The sequence below is a fragment of the Lutra lutra genome, chromosome 1 (genome assembly GCF_902655055.1).
Source record: "Lutra lutra chromosome 1, mLutLut1.2, whole genome shotgun sequence".
Lineage (NCBI taxonomy): Eukaryota > Metazoa > Chordata > Mammalia > Carnivora > Mustelidae > Lutra > Lutra lutra.
This window is the reverse complement of record NC_062278.1, coordinates 122,565,949-122,583,922: the sequence shown is the minus strand read 5'-3', so window position 1 is coordinate 122,583,922 and position 17,974 is coordinate 122,565,949. Positions and strand designations below refer to the sequence as shown.

The 17,974-nt window shown below is 41.2% G+C and overlaps 1 protein-coding gene and 1 long non-coding RNA gene across 2 annotated transcripts in view; one reads left to right on the top strand and one right to left on the bottom strand.

The window, feature by feature from the left end:
• HACD2 (3-hydroxyacyl-CoA dehydratase 2) overlaps positions 1 to 17,974 on the bottom strand; it is a 121,973-nt gene that overhangs the window by 7,956 nt on the left and 96,043 nt on the right. The window contains exon 5 of the mRNA XM_047735219.1: positions 138 to 259. Coding sequence (XP_047591175.1) covers positions 138 to 259 — 122 coding nt within the window. The remainder of the gene's footprint in view (positions 1 to 137; positions 260 to 17,974) is intronic.
• LOC125103301 (uncharacterized) lies at positions 5,887 to 16,706 on the top strand. The gene is made up of 4 exons (XR_007128347.1): positions 5,887 to 5,924; positions 9,808 to 9,964; positions 11,924 to 12,124; positions 16,225 to 16,706. It is a non-coding gene; the product is annotated as an uncharacterized LOC125103301 (long non-coding RNA).

Sequence of the window (17,974 nt, the reverse complement as noted above, 5' to 3'; positions counted from 1 at the left end):
AAAAAAATATATATATAGTTGACATCATACAACTTTATTTTTAGGAGCTTGGAGGGCAATATTTAGCAATAAAGGACAAACACACAAATACAGTGATGGGTCATTTCAAAAGTTATTCTTCATCCCATGTACTTTACCTGGCCCATTTGATGAGGTAAGGCAGATGGTTTAATAGACTGAAAGTATAAAAGGAGTAACGGATAATTTCTGTCATTGTCCAGGCAATAACATAGAGGAGGACACTGTCTTCACTCTGCACCTGAAGGAAAAGGAAGACAAAAGCAAAAGCAAACACATAAAACATTTTAAGAAAGAAGCACTCCCAGTGTGCAGTGCCAGCTCCCTGCTCCCTTGCAGAGCTGAGCGGTTGAGCAAGTGGACACAGCCCTGGTCTGATCACCTGTGGCCACAGGCCAGGGGGAGCTTGCCACATACAGGAACATGTGCCTATGACAGCAATCATGTAGAGCCACGTGATTAGGGGCAAGTAAGAAGAACTCAGCTTACTCATGAGTCAGAGAGGCAGAAACAGGAATTCCATGAGCTACAGGCCACAGGAAAAAACACAGATGAGTGAGTTTTGTCTTTGGGCCTCCTGTGGAGAATGTGGACTGATGTTAGTGGGAGCCAAGACTAGTTAAAGAAGGTAGAAGGGCAAATTGGTAGGAAGCTTGGGGACTGTCTATCAATAAGAATTTTGATTTGTATGACAACTAAGAATCTAAGGAAACTTCAAAGAAGGGGAATGTAGTGATTGAAACGCAACTGAAGACAAGGCTCATTCACTAGGCAGGACGAATTCCAATTGAGCAAAGAGCCAGAGACCACCTGAAAGGCAAGGACCATTTATTCTCTCCCACTGTGACTTCTTCCCCCAGATGAAGCCTGGTTTAACCTAAAAATTAAAGAAGCTTCCATGCTGACCACCAGAGGTGGCTAAAGCCAGAAGGGCTCTGGACTTTCCAAATTCCTCTGAATCACTTTAATGCTGAAAATGCAATGAACTTTAAAACAGCAACCCCTCCCTCCCCCCGCCCCCAGTGGTTTTTGGGGGCCATTCTCACTAGATGCCTTGGACTGCAAATCTCCCATGGAAATGTACCTCAGCTGCCCTGGCATTTGCTTTCAGTGCCTCCACCAGCCCCTCAACCAGGTTTATAATGATCTTGGGTCCAGACTTGAAGACCAGTAACAAGAAACTACCTTGCAACCAATTCACTCACGTTTTCTTGTATCTGAAACAGGCAGTTAGAGAGCTGGATGTGACTGAGAAATTCTACTGAGTGAACCGAACAGATTGACAAGATGGATCTGTCTCATTCCTAATGCCTAATACAACAAAGGTACAGCATTCTAACTTTAACTTTTCTTCTTTGCATTTGCAACGTGAATAGTTTTTAACACTTACATTCTTCCTCAGAAAGTGTACATGGAGCGATCCACCTACACAATAAAATAACTAGTCATTTACATACCTATTAACTAAATTGCTCTGACAAAGAATTTCATAAATGCATAGTTACTAATCCCTAAAAATAATAAGAATTTTACATTGTCAAGAGCAAGAGTACTTCTTGTTTTCCTGGTGCTCTCATATTAGCCAAAGTAAAAACCAAACACCTCTGAAGCTTTTATGTTTCATTTTTCAGTCTGTCCCCAAATCCTTGCTTAAAATCCATCTATATCAAAACATAATTTCAGAGCACATTTTGCTTTTTGATGTATTTTATAATCCTCTTCATCTTAAGGAGGTGTGTTTTACAGTTATGGGATGAAGCCTTGCTTACAGATCTCTGGGTTGTAATAGAAAGTTCTTCCAATATTTTGCATTCTAAACACCTTGGAAGCAGGGAGTGTGTTTTATTCATCTTCTGATTCCCAAAAGCACTTTGTGATTTTACAAGTAGGAGCTCAATAAATGTTTGTTGAACAAACAAATTCAATTTGCATCAGGTCACCCCAAGACTAAGTTCCTGCTTTTGATACCTGATATTAGTTTTCTGTGTAGTTTTAAGTGGCCTTCAGAAAGACAAGGAACAAACCCCCCTCAAACCTTGCACTTTGATCCAGCCTAATCGGACTCATTTCACCCCACACCCAAGTTAGACTTGAACCAAAAGAACTATAAAAGCTCAGACTCAGGCTGAATTTGTGAAAGCAGCTGCTTCCAGAGCCCAGCTGTGAAGACCAAGTTACAATTTTAAAAAGACAGAATGGGGGAAATGGCCATTTTATAAATGGTATCTTCAGATCAATAGGAAATACAACACTGTTATTAAGAAGGGACTTGGAAAGGGGTGCCTGGATGGCTCAGTCAGTTAAGCGTCCAACTCTTGATTTCAGCTCAGGTCTTAATCTCAGGATCATGAGTTCAAGCCCCACACTGGGTTCCACACTGGGTGTGGAGCCTCCTTAAACAACAACAGCAAAAGCAAGGGACTTGGGTAAAAGTTGGAGATCAAGCTCATCTGATTTGCAGATAATTACCCAATGACACAAAACAGGGGCAGAATGTAATGAGCTGAAGCTAGTAAGATCAATGAGACTCAAATGTATATTTGTACACCTGTGTTGACAGGAGTGTTATTCACAACAGCCTAAAGGTGGAAACAGCCAAAATGCACATCAACAGATGAATCCGTAAACAAAATGCTGTGTGTGTGTGTGTGTGTGTGTGTATGCAAAGGAATATTAGCCTTAAAAAGTAAAGGAATTCTGACACATGCTACAACATGGATGAACCCTGAAAACAATCTGCTTAGTGAAGTAAGCTGGTCACAAAAGGATAAACACTATACAATCTCACTCCTACATTACCCAGAGTAGTCAAATTCAGGGAGACAGGAAGCAGAAGCAGAAGGTTGCCAGGGGCTGGAGGGTGGGAGGAAATAGGGAATAGTGTTTAATGGGTATAGAGTTTTGCTTTGGGAAGATGAAAAATGCTCTGGAGACAGAGGGTGGTGATGACTGTCCAACCATGGGAATGTACTTACTGCCCCTGAACTATACACTTAAAAATGGCTACAATGGGGGCGCCTGGGTGGCTCAGTGGATTAAGCTGCTGCCTTCGGCTCAGGTCATGATCTCGGGGTCCTGGGATCGAGTCCCGCATCGGGCTCTCTGCTCAGCAGGGTGCCTGCTTCCCTCTCTCTCTCTCTGCCTGCCTCTCCATCTACTTGTGATCTCTGTCAAATAAATAAATAAAATCTTTAAAAAAAAAATGGCTACAATGGCAAATTTTGTTATCTGTGTTTTACCACAATAAAAAACCCAGGAAGATAAAATTTAACAAGGTTAACTGCAAATTATATATGATTCAGCAACAACAAAATGATTCCAGTACAGAATGGGGAAGACCTAGCTTATGACTCCTAGAGATGAGTTTCTGGTGAACTACAACTTTATCTGTGCCAACAGCATGCAGGTGGTTGTTTAGATGACCGACCGACCGACCAAGCAACCTACCAGTATTTGGCCACATTAACAGTCTCATCCCAATGATTCCACTCCAAGTGGATTAGATCCCACCCAGGGACTGAAGCAGGTTATAAGAACCCCTGAACTAGCAAGTTTACTATGGACAAGAAGAGGGTAAATACTTCAAAATATGTAAATGAATGTTGTGTGCAAGAGGCATACGGACACAAGACTAATGGCAGACTTAACAGGAGTAGAATACGTGGTCCGAAATAAGAACCCGGCAACAAACCAGATGACTAACAAAATAGGCCACTGCATGAACCCGTGTGCTCCCAGACCCTGGACACAGGTGAAGTGAGACGGCTCGGGAGAAAGCGCTATGAAGGGTGGAAGGCTGCCCTGGACAGTGGCCGCCGAGGGCTTTCAGCTGCTGCTGTTTGGAGACGGGTGTGCTTATAACTTGTATGTGGGAAAGGCACGAAACTCTGGCTGAAAGGAACTTCCTTGCATAAGTGGAAAATTTTTTGGTTGGAAAAAAAAAATGGGTAGAGCCTTTAAATAGTACTTCTTAAAAATAATTTTCCTTTATCAAAGAAGATGAGAGAAGAGAGAATAACTTTGTTATTGCCTGCGGACAGTATACCACAGGCATAGTTCCCTGGCGCTTCACTCCCTGATCGTAAGGTCTTCAGGGCTCCTGGGTTCCTCCTGGCTGGCTCTCTTGGCCCGGACATGGGTTTGCACACAAGGCATGTGTGGAGTCTGTGCCCCTTAACTTGAATGATACCTTCTATTTACTTTTTCTTTCTTTTCTTTTTTTTTTTTTGAAAGTAGGAGTCGGAAACATTTTTCAAACAAGTGGGGAGCTTCCTTTCTATTAAGGGCCAGTAACTCAGAGAAAAAGGATCAATGAGGTTTAAAAAAAAAAAAAAAAAGAGGAAGAAAAACTAGCCAGTTTAGCCTTGGAGGGGCTAAGGCCTAGGATTATAAAAAGCTCAACCCGGGGGTACCCGGGTGGCTCAGCCAGTTAAATGTTTGGCTCAGCTCATGATCTTAGGGTCCTGTGATCACGCCCCTCGAGATGAACCCTCACATGGGGCTTCCTACTCCAGCTTCCTGCTCAGCGGGAAGCCTGTTTCTCCCTCTGCCCTTTCCCCGCTCTCCGTGTGAGTTTTCTCTCTCTCAAATGGATAAATAAAATCTTAAAAAAAGTTCAACCCAGCTACTTTTTGAATTAGGAACTAGAAACAAAGAATTTCATTAATTATCAAGACTAGAAGGTTTAATATGCCCGCACAAAGATGTGCTGACAAATGGTCACACAGCATTACCCAGAACAGCCGAAAAGTAAAAACCACCCAAATGTGCCACAACAGGCAAATGGATAAACAAAACGTGACGTAATCCATATAATGCAATACTATTTGGCCACACAAAGGAAAGAGATACTGATACATGCCACAGCACACATGAACTTCAAAAACGTGATACTGAAAGATGCCAACTGAGAGATGCCAACTGCAAACGATTTCATTTATGTCAAACGTCCAGAGAAGGCAAATCTAGAGAGAGAAAGATTACTGGTTGCCAGGGGCTGGGAGTGAGAATGAACTTTAAAAGGCATGAGGACCACACTGAGGTGACAGAAATGCTCTAAAACTGGATTATGGTGACGGTCACACAACTTGGTAAATTTACTAAACAGCATTGAATTGTACACCTAAAATAGTGAATTTGATGGTATGTAAATTATACCTCCATAAAGTTGTTTAAAAAGAATATGTTTATTTAAAAATCTTTAAAGTAATCTCTATGTCTAACAGGGTCTTAAAGTCATGACCCTGAAATCAAGAGTTGCACACTCTACCAACTGAGCCAGCCAGCCCCCCCCACCCACGTTTACTTTAAATTATATTATTGCCTTTTAAGAGAAAAGGGGGCATTTGGGGCAAAAGTGGCGGGGAGGGGAGAAAAGAAATAAAAGGGGATTATCAAGGTTTACAAAAGAAAAGAGAGGGACAAAGGGTTGCCAAAAATGTCCCGAGGCCATGTTTCAAAGGTGCATTTCACCATCATGGAGTGGGTGTGGGGCAGCTCTGCCTGTCCGGAAACCTTCCTCTGCCCGGTGCAGTCAGTGAGCAGAGTACTGGACCCTCCAGGCTGCGGGAGGCGGGTTTCCGTTCGGCTCCACAGCGAGGGAGGCGGCGCTGGGTGTGGGCGGCTTGTGTAATTTAGCCAAGGGAGTTTACATAGAAATTCAAGCTGGAGAAACAAATGGGTGCAAGAGAAAAACCTTTACACACAAATAGCATCATATGTTTGACTTTAAAAGGCTCAGGGAGTATCAGTACACGAAAAGCTGTCATTTTTATTATAGTCAAAGAAAAACAGATGGTGTCACGGAGAAAAATCACTATTGTAGAACCCCTATTCTTCTTAGCATTTTGGAACCCACTGCTCACCACTCTGGTTATTTCAAAGAAATACCCTTATCATGCTTTATGGTAAGTGTTCCTTCCTCTTCTTAATACCCCTTTCATTTGTGAAGAGAGGAGATTTTGGTAAAATTTAAGAGCTGAGGGGTAGACTCTGTTCTTGGCAGAACTCTGAAGAGTATGTATGTTTGTCTTAAGTCTGCTCTGGTTGCCGAAATAAAATGGGAGACTGCGGAGACTGGCGGCTTAAACAACAGAAATGTGAGCACCAAGTTCTCACAGGGCAGGGACGAGAGGGGAGAGCTCTCTCGGTGTCTCTTCTTCTAGGGACACCAGTCTCCTCATGAGGATCCCACCCTCATGACCTCATCTAAATCTAAGTACCTCCCACAGGCCCCATCCCCAAATACGGCAACACTAGGGGGTAGGGCCTCAGCACATGAATTTGAGGGGGAGCACAATTCAGGCCACAGCAAAGTTGCCAACCAGGTGCTGACAAACTTTTTCTGTAAAAGACTAAGTAACAAATATCTCAGGCTTTGATGTCACATGTAGTCTTTGTCATGTATTCATCTTTGTTGTTTTATAATTTATACCCTTTAAAAGTATAAAAACCATTACAAATTACAGGCTAGATTTGGCCCACAGGCCAACATCTGTTCTAGGTTCATTTTGACTGCTGCCTTCCCAACTTTCCCTTCCTATGACTTATTTATCTCTACAAAAGTCATTCTTCAGTCTTCTTTGGACAGACTGTGTGTGGGTGTCAGGGGAGGGGATCAATATATCTCTAACCAGTGGACACTATGAAAAAAGGAAGTACACATAAGCCCGTTTTTCATGTTATGCCATCTTACACCTCAGTAATCTCTTTTTTCATCTGTGGTAAAATACATATAACATAAAACTTACTACTTTAACCATTTTAGATTATATAATTCAGTGGCATTAAGTACACTTACCATGTTGTATGACCATTGCCACTATCCATCCCAAGAATTTTTCATCATCCCAAACAGCGTACCCAATAAGTATTAATCCCATTTCCCTCCTCTAGTCCCTGGTAACCACTAGTCTACTTTTTGCCTTTAAGAATTTGCTTATTCTAGGTACCTCATTTAAGGGGACTCATATAATATGTGTCCTCCTGTGTCTGGCTTATCTAACATAATAACTTCAAGTTTCATCCATGTTGTGGTATATACCAGAATTTTTTCCATTTTTTTTTAATTTTTTAATTTTTTTTTAAAGATTTTACTTATTTATTTGACAGAGAGAAATCACAAGTAGGCAGAGAGGCAGGCAGAGAGAGAGGAGGAGGCAGGCTCCCTGCTGAGCAGAAAGCCCGATGTGGGGCTCGAACCCAGGACCTGGGATCATGACCTGAGCCGAAGGCAGCGGCTTAACCCACTGAGCCACCCAGGCGCCCCTCCATTTTTTTTTAAATTCTTTTTTTAGAGAGGGAGAGAGAGTGATTGAGCATGGGGTGGGGAGGGGCAGAGGGAGAGTGAGACTCTTGGGCAGGCACCACACCCAGCACAGAGGCCAACACAGGGCTCCATCTCATGACCCCAAGATCACGACTGAGTTAAAATCAAGAGTTGGTTGTTTAACCGACTGAGCCACCCACAGAATTTCTTCCCTTTTAAAAGATGAATAATATTCCATTGTTTATGTACATTATACTTATTCATTCAATTGCTGGTGGACATTTGGGTTATTTCCACATTCACTACTGTGAATAATGTTGCTATGAACATGGGTGTACATCAGAGTACCTTGTTTTTTGTTCTTTTGGGCATGTACCTTAGGAGTGGAACTGCTGGGTCATATGGTAATCCTGTATTTAACTTTTTGAGGAATTGCTAAACTTTCCACAGTGGCTACACCGTTTTATATTCCCAGCAACAGTGCACAGGAGTTCCAATTCTCCCCATCTTTATCAACACTGGTCATTTTCTTTCTTTCTTTCTTTCTTTTTTTTTTTTAAGTTACTGCAGTCATCCTAGTATGAAGTGGTATCTCACTGTGCCTTTGAAACAAGTCCTCAATGGTTATTGGTGTTGAGCATTTTTTCATCTGCTTATTGGGTTATTTGTATATCTTCTCTTCATTAATGTCTAGTCAGGTCCTTGAACCGTTTTTAACTGCTTAAAAAAATAATCCTTTTTTAAAAAAGAATTTATCTATTTTTTTGAGAGACAGCATGAGCGGAGGTAAGGGGCAGAGGGAGAGGGACAAGCAGACTCCCTGCTGAGCAGGGATGCCAGTGTGGGGCTCGATCTCATATCCTTAAGATCATGACCTAAGCTGAAGGCAGATGCTTAACCAGCTAAGCCACCCAGGCACCCCTGAATAATACATTTTTAATAATTTTGGTGACAATAGCAGTAAAAATAATAATTATACTCAATAGTTGCTGAACTCCTAATGTATACCAAGCATGTTTTTACATATATTGCCTCATTAAATCTCCATTTTACAGAGGAGGCAAATGAGACTTATAGAAATTGAACCCAGGGGACGCCTGGGTGGCTCAGTTAGTTGGGCAGCTGCCTTCGGCTCAGGTCATGATCCCGGCGTCCTGGGATCGAGTCCCACATCGGGCTCCTTGCTCATCAGGGAGCCTGCTTCTCCCTCTGCCTCTGCCTGCCATTCTGTCTGCCTGTGCTTGCTCTCTCTCCCTCTCTCTCTGACAAATAAATAAAATCTTTAAAAAAAAAAAAAAAAGAAATTGAACCCAGGTCTGTGCCCCTAAACTCTGAAGAGTACACACACACCCACACACACTACTGTTGTGGGGAGAACACCTCTCTTATGAAATGAAGAGAACTTTTCAAAGGAACCCAAATACAGAGCTGAGAATAGATAAGGTGAATGTGAAAATTTCCTAATATCTAGCAAGCTACTAAATTCTCCCAAAAATGTTGCTCACCTCTGAAGAGGAGACACTGAAGGAACTGAGTGGAACGGGCTCACTGAAAAGGACGGAGTAAAGTGTGAAAAATTCTAGATCACTGCTGTCCAGAGATATCTTGAATATTTCTATGAAAGGAACTCAGTCATGAATCAACTGACTTAAGAACTTGAAACAAACCCTAATGAATTCCCTACAGTTAGTGTGAATCTTCTTCCCTGAGCCTTGCTTTGCTAATAATCTTCACTGCTTATTTTGTTTTAGCCCTGTTTTACTTCCTGGGTTTAACTTATTGCCAAGACCCCTAAAATCGATCTCAAAAGTTTGTTTCTCTTTTCTATCTCTGCAGGAATAAAATTATAAAATATGATTTGAATTCAAAATGAAAACAAACTCATTAAAAGAAAGACAAAAAAGAAAATGAGAAAAAAGAATGGAATACCTTATGGGACAAGCCTCTGGTTTTCCAGAGAAGCAATCATCCCAATCATTTCAAGTTTGTCTCTGGATAGGCATTAAAATTCACTTAAGAGTCTCTTTCTTTTCCCCTCAATGGAGGAGTCAGCATGGAGGCTGGGACAGGGAGTGACGTGGACATGAAGACCAGTGGGCCTGGAGGCCAAACAAATGGACAAAAGAGGGAAGGTTGAGGGGCTGCAGACAGGTGAACCAGAGGCTGGGCAACCAAGGGATAGGGAGGTGAGGGAGAGATAAGAGGTGATGGGTAGAAGAGACGATGAGTGTGGTTGGGAAATCATTTACATGGGATGAGTGAGTACACGGAGCAAAGAAATCAGTATGCTAAAAAGAAAAATGGGCTTCTTATTGTTGGAGAGGTATTTACAAACACGGAAGGAGGATGTGAGAAAGAACACTAAGGTGTTGGACTATAACTTGAGGAACCGGTATGAACTCATAATTAAACATACATACACACATATCCACACAGAGCTATATAAATACTTTTAGATGTACATGTATGTGAGTATATATGCATGTATAATATGTGAGTGTGTGTGCGCATGTATCTCCTAGCTTTCTTGACTGAGAGGATCTAGAAGCATTAACACGCCAGTAGCATAAAGCACCTCAGCCACCCAGATCTTGGTTCCTAAATACCATCTCCCACTAAAAAGAACCAGAGCTCCTTGGCAAAATGGCGATTTCAGGAATGGGACTGGGGAAGTTTAAGGTAAGTCTGGAAATTTTTTTTGTCAGAAAGTAGAGGGATGCTCAGTGAATGAGGGAGACAAATCTAAAGAGCAAGTGGAAAGGGTTCCCCCTGGCCAAATTGGACAGTTTTAGCATCAAAGTAAATAACAGATTACAATCCACTGAATTGCATGGGAATTCATGAGTTCAAACTTATATAAATGAAATAAATGAAATAAATAAATAAATAAATAAGTAAGTAAATGGGAGAAAAGGAAAGCTATTCCTTATAGTAGGAAGCTACCTAATATATGTAAAGGAGGTAACAGAAATACAGGGGCCATCATCTAGTAACCACCACAGAGGTGGCTAACACAGGTGGGAGTCATGCCCACAAAATACTAACCAAGAAGGGGAAGACAGTGACTTGAAGGTGGGGAAAGTTGGCAGACACCACCAGGAGCAGGTGATTGGGGTCAACATCACTGGGATAAGATAGGCTGTCATGGAACTGCCACCTCACGTGATGTCCTGAGAAGAGCACGGCACCGTTTCTGTAGTAACCTACATGACTTGAACTGGTAACAGGGGAACACTAGATGGATGTGGGTTGAGGATCACCCTACAGAAATTAAGGCCTGTACTCTTTAAAACTGTCAAGGATTTAGAGACAGAACAAGACTATCAAGCTCTCCTCGACTGATGTGTCTTAACAGACCTGACAACTAAATGTAAAATGTACGTAGCAGGAATAACATAGCAACATATTTCTTCCTTTTCCTGAGTATCCTGGCACAATCCTTAGCACAATACCTGGAGCACAGATACACTTAGTAAATGTTTGCCATCCTAGAATAGAAAAAAAAAAAAAAGTGTTTGGGCAACTAGTGAACTCTGAATGGGTCCTGTAGACAAGGTGGCAATATTGTGTCAAATGCTGGTTTCTTGACTGGGAGGTTATAGGAAGTCATCACCTCCATGGCAGGTGATGGAGGAGAATGTCTGCAACATGAACTTGAGTAACAGCAAGTACAGCTTGCTTTCAAGGTTCAGAAAAGGATGGATGATAATGGGTATATAAATATAGAAGAGAAGGTAATGGAACAAGTACAGTAAAATGCCAGTAAGTGGGGAATCTGAGAGTTTTTGTACTTTTCTGGGGCCATAATTAGGAGCAAATACAACTATCACTTAGTTTCTAGACACACTGTTTCTGATATGAAGCCTCCGAATCTGCTGGAGAGGCAGGCTATATAACCACAAAAAAGATACAAGAACAATTACAATAAAGCATATAAATCAGAGCACACTGACAGATGGTAACTTGTGAAGGAATAATAGATTTAATGCTGCCTCTCAATTGATATTATCTTAGATGGTAAATACGCTGAGGGCAGGTCCACAAACTTGCTTTGAAGAGGGGTTAGCTTTAATTAAAAGGCAAAATCTAATTTTTAAGACTTATTTGAGAGAGAAAGAGTGTGTGTGCATGTGTGCAGGGGCAGGGGAGAGGGAGAGAGACAATCTCAAGCAGACGCCTCGCTGAGCACAGAGCACGACTTGAGGCTCGAGTTCATGAGACTGAGATCATGACTTGAGCTGAAACCAGGAGTTGGGAGCTTAACTGACAGAACCACCCAGGTGACCCCAAAATCTAATTTCTAACAAATGCTTTAGATTAGTATAATAATGATGATTAAGATAATGATAACTCCCATTTGCAGGGCTAATTATTCCTTAAGTATGATCAAAGTAATTATGTGTAAATTTTTACCAGCTAACTGATACTATTTTAATAAGTATAAAAAAACTAATTTCTTTGTGAAAAGTAAATTATATCTGTTTTGAACCTCAGGACATGGAAAATAATTCAAAATAGCTGCACAGAACTTTGTCACTAAAATTTTTTAATAAGATTACATTGTACAGAATATGTAGCTAATATTGAACACTTCCTAAGTACCACACACTGTTCTAAGCACTGTGTATATATTCCCAGAGTCCCCAGGACTACCCCATGAAGAAAAACAACTAGGCCGGGGATAATGGAACAGCTGAGTGACCATGTGATCCTAGCAGCACCTTCCTCTGCCTTACCAAATGGCTATCCCACTCTATGGTACTGCTGTCTGCTCAGTTCTGCTCCTGGACTACACTAGAAGCACTGTGAGGACAGGACCCATGATTTCCCTTCTCTCATGTATCCTAGTGCTTCATGCAATGGCTAAAGTGTAGAAGATACTGAATATTTGCTGAATGATTAAGAATGAATGGCGACCCATCTGTAGTCCAAGCCTGCATATTCTCTGGCTTGGCTGGAACAGCCTTGGGTGAGGAGGGCAGGAGAGAGTGAGGCCAAGGGTCACAGGGCTGTTGCCTGATTGATGACGTCAGCTGAGAACTTGGGCTGGAGAATAGGACAGTTCTGACGATAATCCTGCTCTTTTCCATAATTTTATTAAGTTTTTGAACAAAAATAGAACTCATTTAGTTATCTACTTAAAGGAATTTCGTCCTTGATAAGAAAAACATTGAAATGTAATAAATATTGATATGTGGTGGTTTAAAAAAATAGTTTGAATCAGTATTAGCCTTATTCACATGACAATTCATGTGTAAAGTGTCCTTCATGCATAGCATTTATTAAAAATCCTTTATAGGGTATATAGTAAACAAACCAGAAAATACTATTTCTTTTTTATGGAAAACTTGAGTTACATTATAAAGAAATATTAATATTCTTTCCCATTTAAAGTAGAGAAAAATGTGCATCTACATAGGTTTTTTAAAACCTACAGTGACAAGGGGAACTGGTTAAAAAATTCTTTCCATTACAACACAACAACTAAGGACTCTTTTTGGTGTGCATGATGGCCTAGTCAAATAATTTTTGGCTTACCAAAACAACTCTTGGTCATGAAATCAACTTTTCTGAACATGCAATGAATAAGATGTAGAAGCATGCAGTCAACACACAATGCTCTCAATCAATGCTGTACTTACGGCAAGGTCAGACATGCAGATCTGAAAGCTAACATGTCCCCAAGAACCCAACTCTAATGCTACCATGTGGTCAGCCCATTTCCTAGAAGACATGACGGGAAGGTAGTAGTTTCCTTAACCAAGCTCTTCTCTAATCAGTACCGCTCTGGAAATCAGAGACCTTCAGACATCTGAGCTGCCTGTCCTGAGACAAGCTACTTCCCTCTCTGAGCCTCTGTTCCCTCATATAGAAACTGGGGAGGATATCTGCCTTTGCATGGTCGTTGTAGGATCAGAAAAACATATAAAGTGCTTAGTGGAGTGCTAGTGATTTAATAAATAGCAGCTGTTATTATTCCACAATAAGAAAAATTCAATTCAACAAATATTTACTAAGTTCCGACTATCCATGCTAGCTGACTCTGAGTCCCTGGTGGCGCCTCTTTGGCTTCATTACCAAGACAATGTTTTGTTGTTGTTTTGCTTTTCATTGTTTGGTTCGGTGGTGCTGCTTAAGAGATGCCATCCCTCTCTCTACTTGAAGGTTAATATGCTTCTACCATCTCTGGGATGTCTGAGGACCTCCAGGTGCTAGCTGGCTTTCCCAGCATTCCTCCTGAATTCTGTTTGATTCTCTCACCCCCAAGGAGCACGTTATTTCATGCAACTATTTTCTTTACCCCAACTCAAGCATGGAGGCTCATCAGAATGGAGTCACAGGCAGTCCCAACCAGGAACCTATATGTCTAATCCAGTCTAGAACCACAGCAGTAGGTTCCTGCGATCCCATGGGGAGGGCTGTGGCATACTCACCCCACAGAGTCTGCCCCCAAACCTTTAAATGCAGTGTGCCTACTCAACACTTTAGGGTGGGGGGGAGAGGACCGATCACCGTCAGAAACTTAAAAAGACATTCAAAAGAACACAAGGTTGTTCATAGATATCGTGAAATGGCATGGTTCTTCGGGTTCTCTAACAGTCTAATGATTGCAAAATCTTCAATAAGACAGAAAATAAAAATCAAGACTATGAACACCATCCCCTGGATTGTAGATGTTCTGTTCGGGCTTGTATGGTGCCTTAAAGATACCGGAGCCAGTTTTTAAAGCTGGGAGATTCCACATAAAAAAATAATTTCTACCTTTTCTTTAAAAATTCATACTATTGCTGGACCCACTTGGCAATCACTAGCTGTAGCTGAAATGAGTACCTCTGTTCTTGTGAGACGTACACCCTCCAGCTGCTGGGTTCTTGAACTTTCTCTTCAAACCCACCTGTAGGATAACCATCTGCTGCCAGCTCACAGCTTCTGCACAGGTCACAAAGTGCTACCCAAAGGTCACATTTTGAGAAGCTCGAGTTTTAAAAACTATACAGTATTACTTAAAAACTTGGTTAGCTTGATTAGCTTTTACAACATAATTTTGAGGCAATGACCTCAACAAGATTCCTTAAACCTGACCTAACAGTCCAGCACCAAATGCAGAACGCAGACGAGACGCACACTTTTCAAGTTTTTGGTTATTCTGGTAAATTTTTTGCCAGTGCAAAATAAGGTAAAAAAGAGAAGATGCCCAAACTCCTCTTGTTAAAAACAAACGTTTATGGTGGCAATCTGAAGAAAACAAAAGTTAAGTCTTTAATGCACCAAGCCTGATAATTAGTTATCCCCCAATCCCACTTCTAAAATGCAAAGCATACTCTCGGCATGCACCCACACACAGCCGCACATGTACATCAAGTCACGTCTTACAAATTCCCGAAGTGCACCAGGGTTTCACTTCAGACTTGAAAAGGGGTCCTCTTTCTGGAAAATGCAGACAACTTAGTAATATGCTTTATTTTATTCGTGATGCATCACAGCTTGTCATGAGAGGTGCCTGACTAGGGTTTCTGGAGATGAGTAACTATAAAACATTATTGAACCCTCTTCCCTGAAGAAACTAAAATACATTTTATCTATATTTCAGAGGAGCAGGGAGTTGCGGATGAGTTCTTCAGGCTGCCCCATCATTATCGAGACTCCCAATGAGACCAGTTATCGCTGCATTCACCATGCAGGCCTGTTGTCAGAAGACTGACTGTACATCTTGTCAATTTATATATTTTTAATTAAACTAGCTCATACTCCATATTTGTGCTTAAAAATAAAGTTATACTGAAAAAGCTACAGTATATAAAAGACTGATTTGGCAGAGAAGAAGGTAATTTAAGAGATAGTTCCTCCTCCCACGTATTGAAAGTTTTCAAATGAATATTAACCAATGCTGTAGAAATGCCACTCATTGTACTGTGGAACACACCTGTTTAAAAGCAATTTATAGGTAATAATTTTTAACTTTCCTTGACTTTGATGACATATTTTAGCAATGCTCACGATGCAAGTCAATCATCTTACTTTTATAGTGTGAAATGAGAATCTTCGAGCTCATTGGGATAATAATGTCGACTGTACTTCTACGGCACCTTTTGCCTCAAAGAGGATAGAAAAGGCTTGTGAAATGCTTTTCAAAAAGGGCAAGCCCGGGACATGCTATCACGATGAATCTGTTGCCGCAGGGGCCAAGCTGCAGGCTTTTGACAGGTCGGGCCCACATGGCCTTCCGCCTCACCAGCTAATCAACTGCTCTCTGTGCAACAGAGAATACCATCCACACTGTTTCCCACATCTGCAGGTAGGGTTTTTGTAACCATTTAAGCTTGTTAAAAAAAAAAAAAAATCCTTGGGTCTAAAGAACACAGCATACCAATTATATTGTATAAATTTCTTTCGACTACTTTTTTAAAAATCACACAGTTGGGGATACCTGGCTGGATCGGTCAGTGGAGTGTGTGACTCTCAATCTCAGGATTGTGAGTTCAAGCCCCACACTGGGTGTGGAGGCTACTTAAAAAAAAAAAAAAAAGTAAAAAGATCACACAGTCATGCACATATGAGATCAAGTATATGAAAACTCAATTGGCTGAAATCAAGAGAATGAGAGAATGGCAAAATAACATTACACTGAACATCTACAGCTACACTAATACGGCAACCTCCAGTAACATGCAGCTATTTCCAATTACATTACATGAAATTAAAATTTAGTTTTTTGGTCAAAATAACCTTATTTCAAGGGTTCAATGTGTTCACATATAGCTAGTAGCTACTGTACTGAACGGTGCAGACAGGAACATTGCTACCATTGCAGAAAGTTCTACTAGACAGTGCTGGGGAAGAGCACATACCCCAAAGACAAATGTCGGTACCCAAAATTTCCCTTATTTGGCTTGGAATAAACAGTCTTATATAAGCACCTTTGAGCATTTCATTTTCAGACCATGGATGAGAACTGTTTTGAACACCAGAATTCACTTCCTGGTGACTGTCCCCTGACAATACAACTCAGCAGCACAGTTCCGTGACACAGAGCTTTGCTTCGCCAGGTGATTCTTTAATTCGAATTGATGCCATGTAACCAAGGCTGAAACCATGTAAGCTCCAGCCTGTAAATCTCATGGCCTTATTTGGGAAACTACTATTTCACACCCAAGGTATCCATCTTTTCCTTCCTTCATGCTCATTCCTTCTCCATGATAGTTTCCTAATGTCAAGAGTCAAGCATCCTTGTTAATCTCAGGACTGCAAGGAAACAGATTTGGCTCTAAACAGGCTTCCTTCAATTTGTAAATAGCAGCAATACATAGATTAAGATACTACCCGATAGTATAGAAATGTCTAATGCTTGAAGATGATGCATTCCAACAATAAGTTTCTTTGTCAGAAAATTTCACTATCAAAAAATAGGAGCAATGTAGGCGATCCCACTGATGCATCCAGAACATCAATTACAAGAGGGATGGGGACTTTAGCATAATATATAAAAAGACTAACTGAAGTGTAAAATGCACTAGAAAACCTAATATCTGGAAGGTCTGGGGCAGAGGAAAAAGAAGAAGCCAACAGTGTTCAAGCCTGAAAGGACTAGGCATCTCCAGGGCAATGAGTCTGCAATGAGTCAGGCTGGGGCAGGTTTGGCCCTTGCTCCTCCTCCCTTGAGTGAGACTGCCACCCCCCCACCCCAATGAAAATATGAAAATAACCATGCAGGCTTTTGGGGCATTTCCCTAATGTAACTGCTGCCTCTCATGCCAGAGTTGACAACTGGGAATGGTGGATGTCAGAGTTAGCCCTTGGGGTGAGAGAGCAGAAGAAAAGGTCCTGAGAAGCTTCAAGTGTAGGAGTGTCTGTGGGGCAGGGTCACCCTGGGGAGGAGAGCCCAGAGGAGAAAAAGATTAACATTAAAGACAAATGAAACCAATTTCCTGATTTTGTTGAACTTGGTACCTAGTCAATAATGATTAACTGACAAAGGGGGCTATGTTCTGTAGGAAGTGGTGGTAATTCTGGCTTACATGGTTTAAGATACTTGATTGTATCTTGTTTTAACACAACTGACTTAATGATCAAAGAACAGGACCACCAGACTATATTTTGAACAAATGAGTCCCCATGGAGTTTCTCAAGGGCTACAAAAGCACTAAGACAATGGGAGAAAGAAGCAACATGAGATGGCAGAAGTGAACTTATAAAAAATCTAAATATCTTTCAGTATTTTGAAATAAAAATCTTTATACATAGCTCAAGAAAATGTTGGGAAGAGACAGAAATACACTGCGGGGAAAATAGGCAATCTGATTTTGCCCAAATCCCCTATGCTAAATACAGGCAATGGCAGAATGAACCACCTAGCTATGAGGAAAGTACCACTATCTTCAAGTGTCCATTAGGAACAGCTGTGAAATTGGCAATACACTATGGCCGCCTTTGTCTGGGACTTGTCTCAAGTTTGACAGTGTCTGATTAATGATCAAATAATGAGGTTTTCTACCTTTAGGAGAAGTGCTAATTTTAAAAGTGAAGGTGATGCAAATCCACCTCCAGAAATATTTAAAATAGAAACTGTGGGAATAGATGGAATTGTGTGGAGAATCTGAGACATCTGACATTCCAGGGGGCAAAAGAGGCTGAATGTATCCTGAGGGCCTTTGCTAAGATGACGTAACACCACGGAAAGGGCATGCCAGA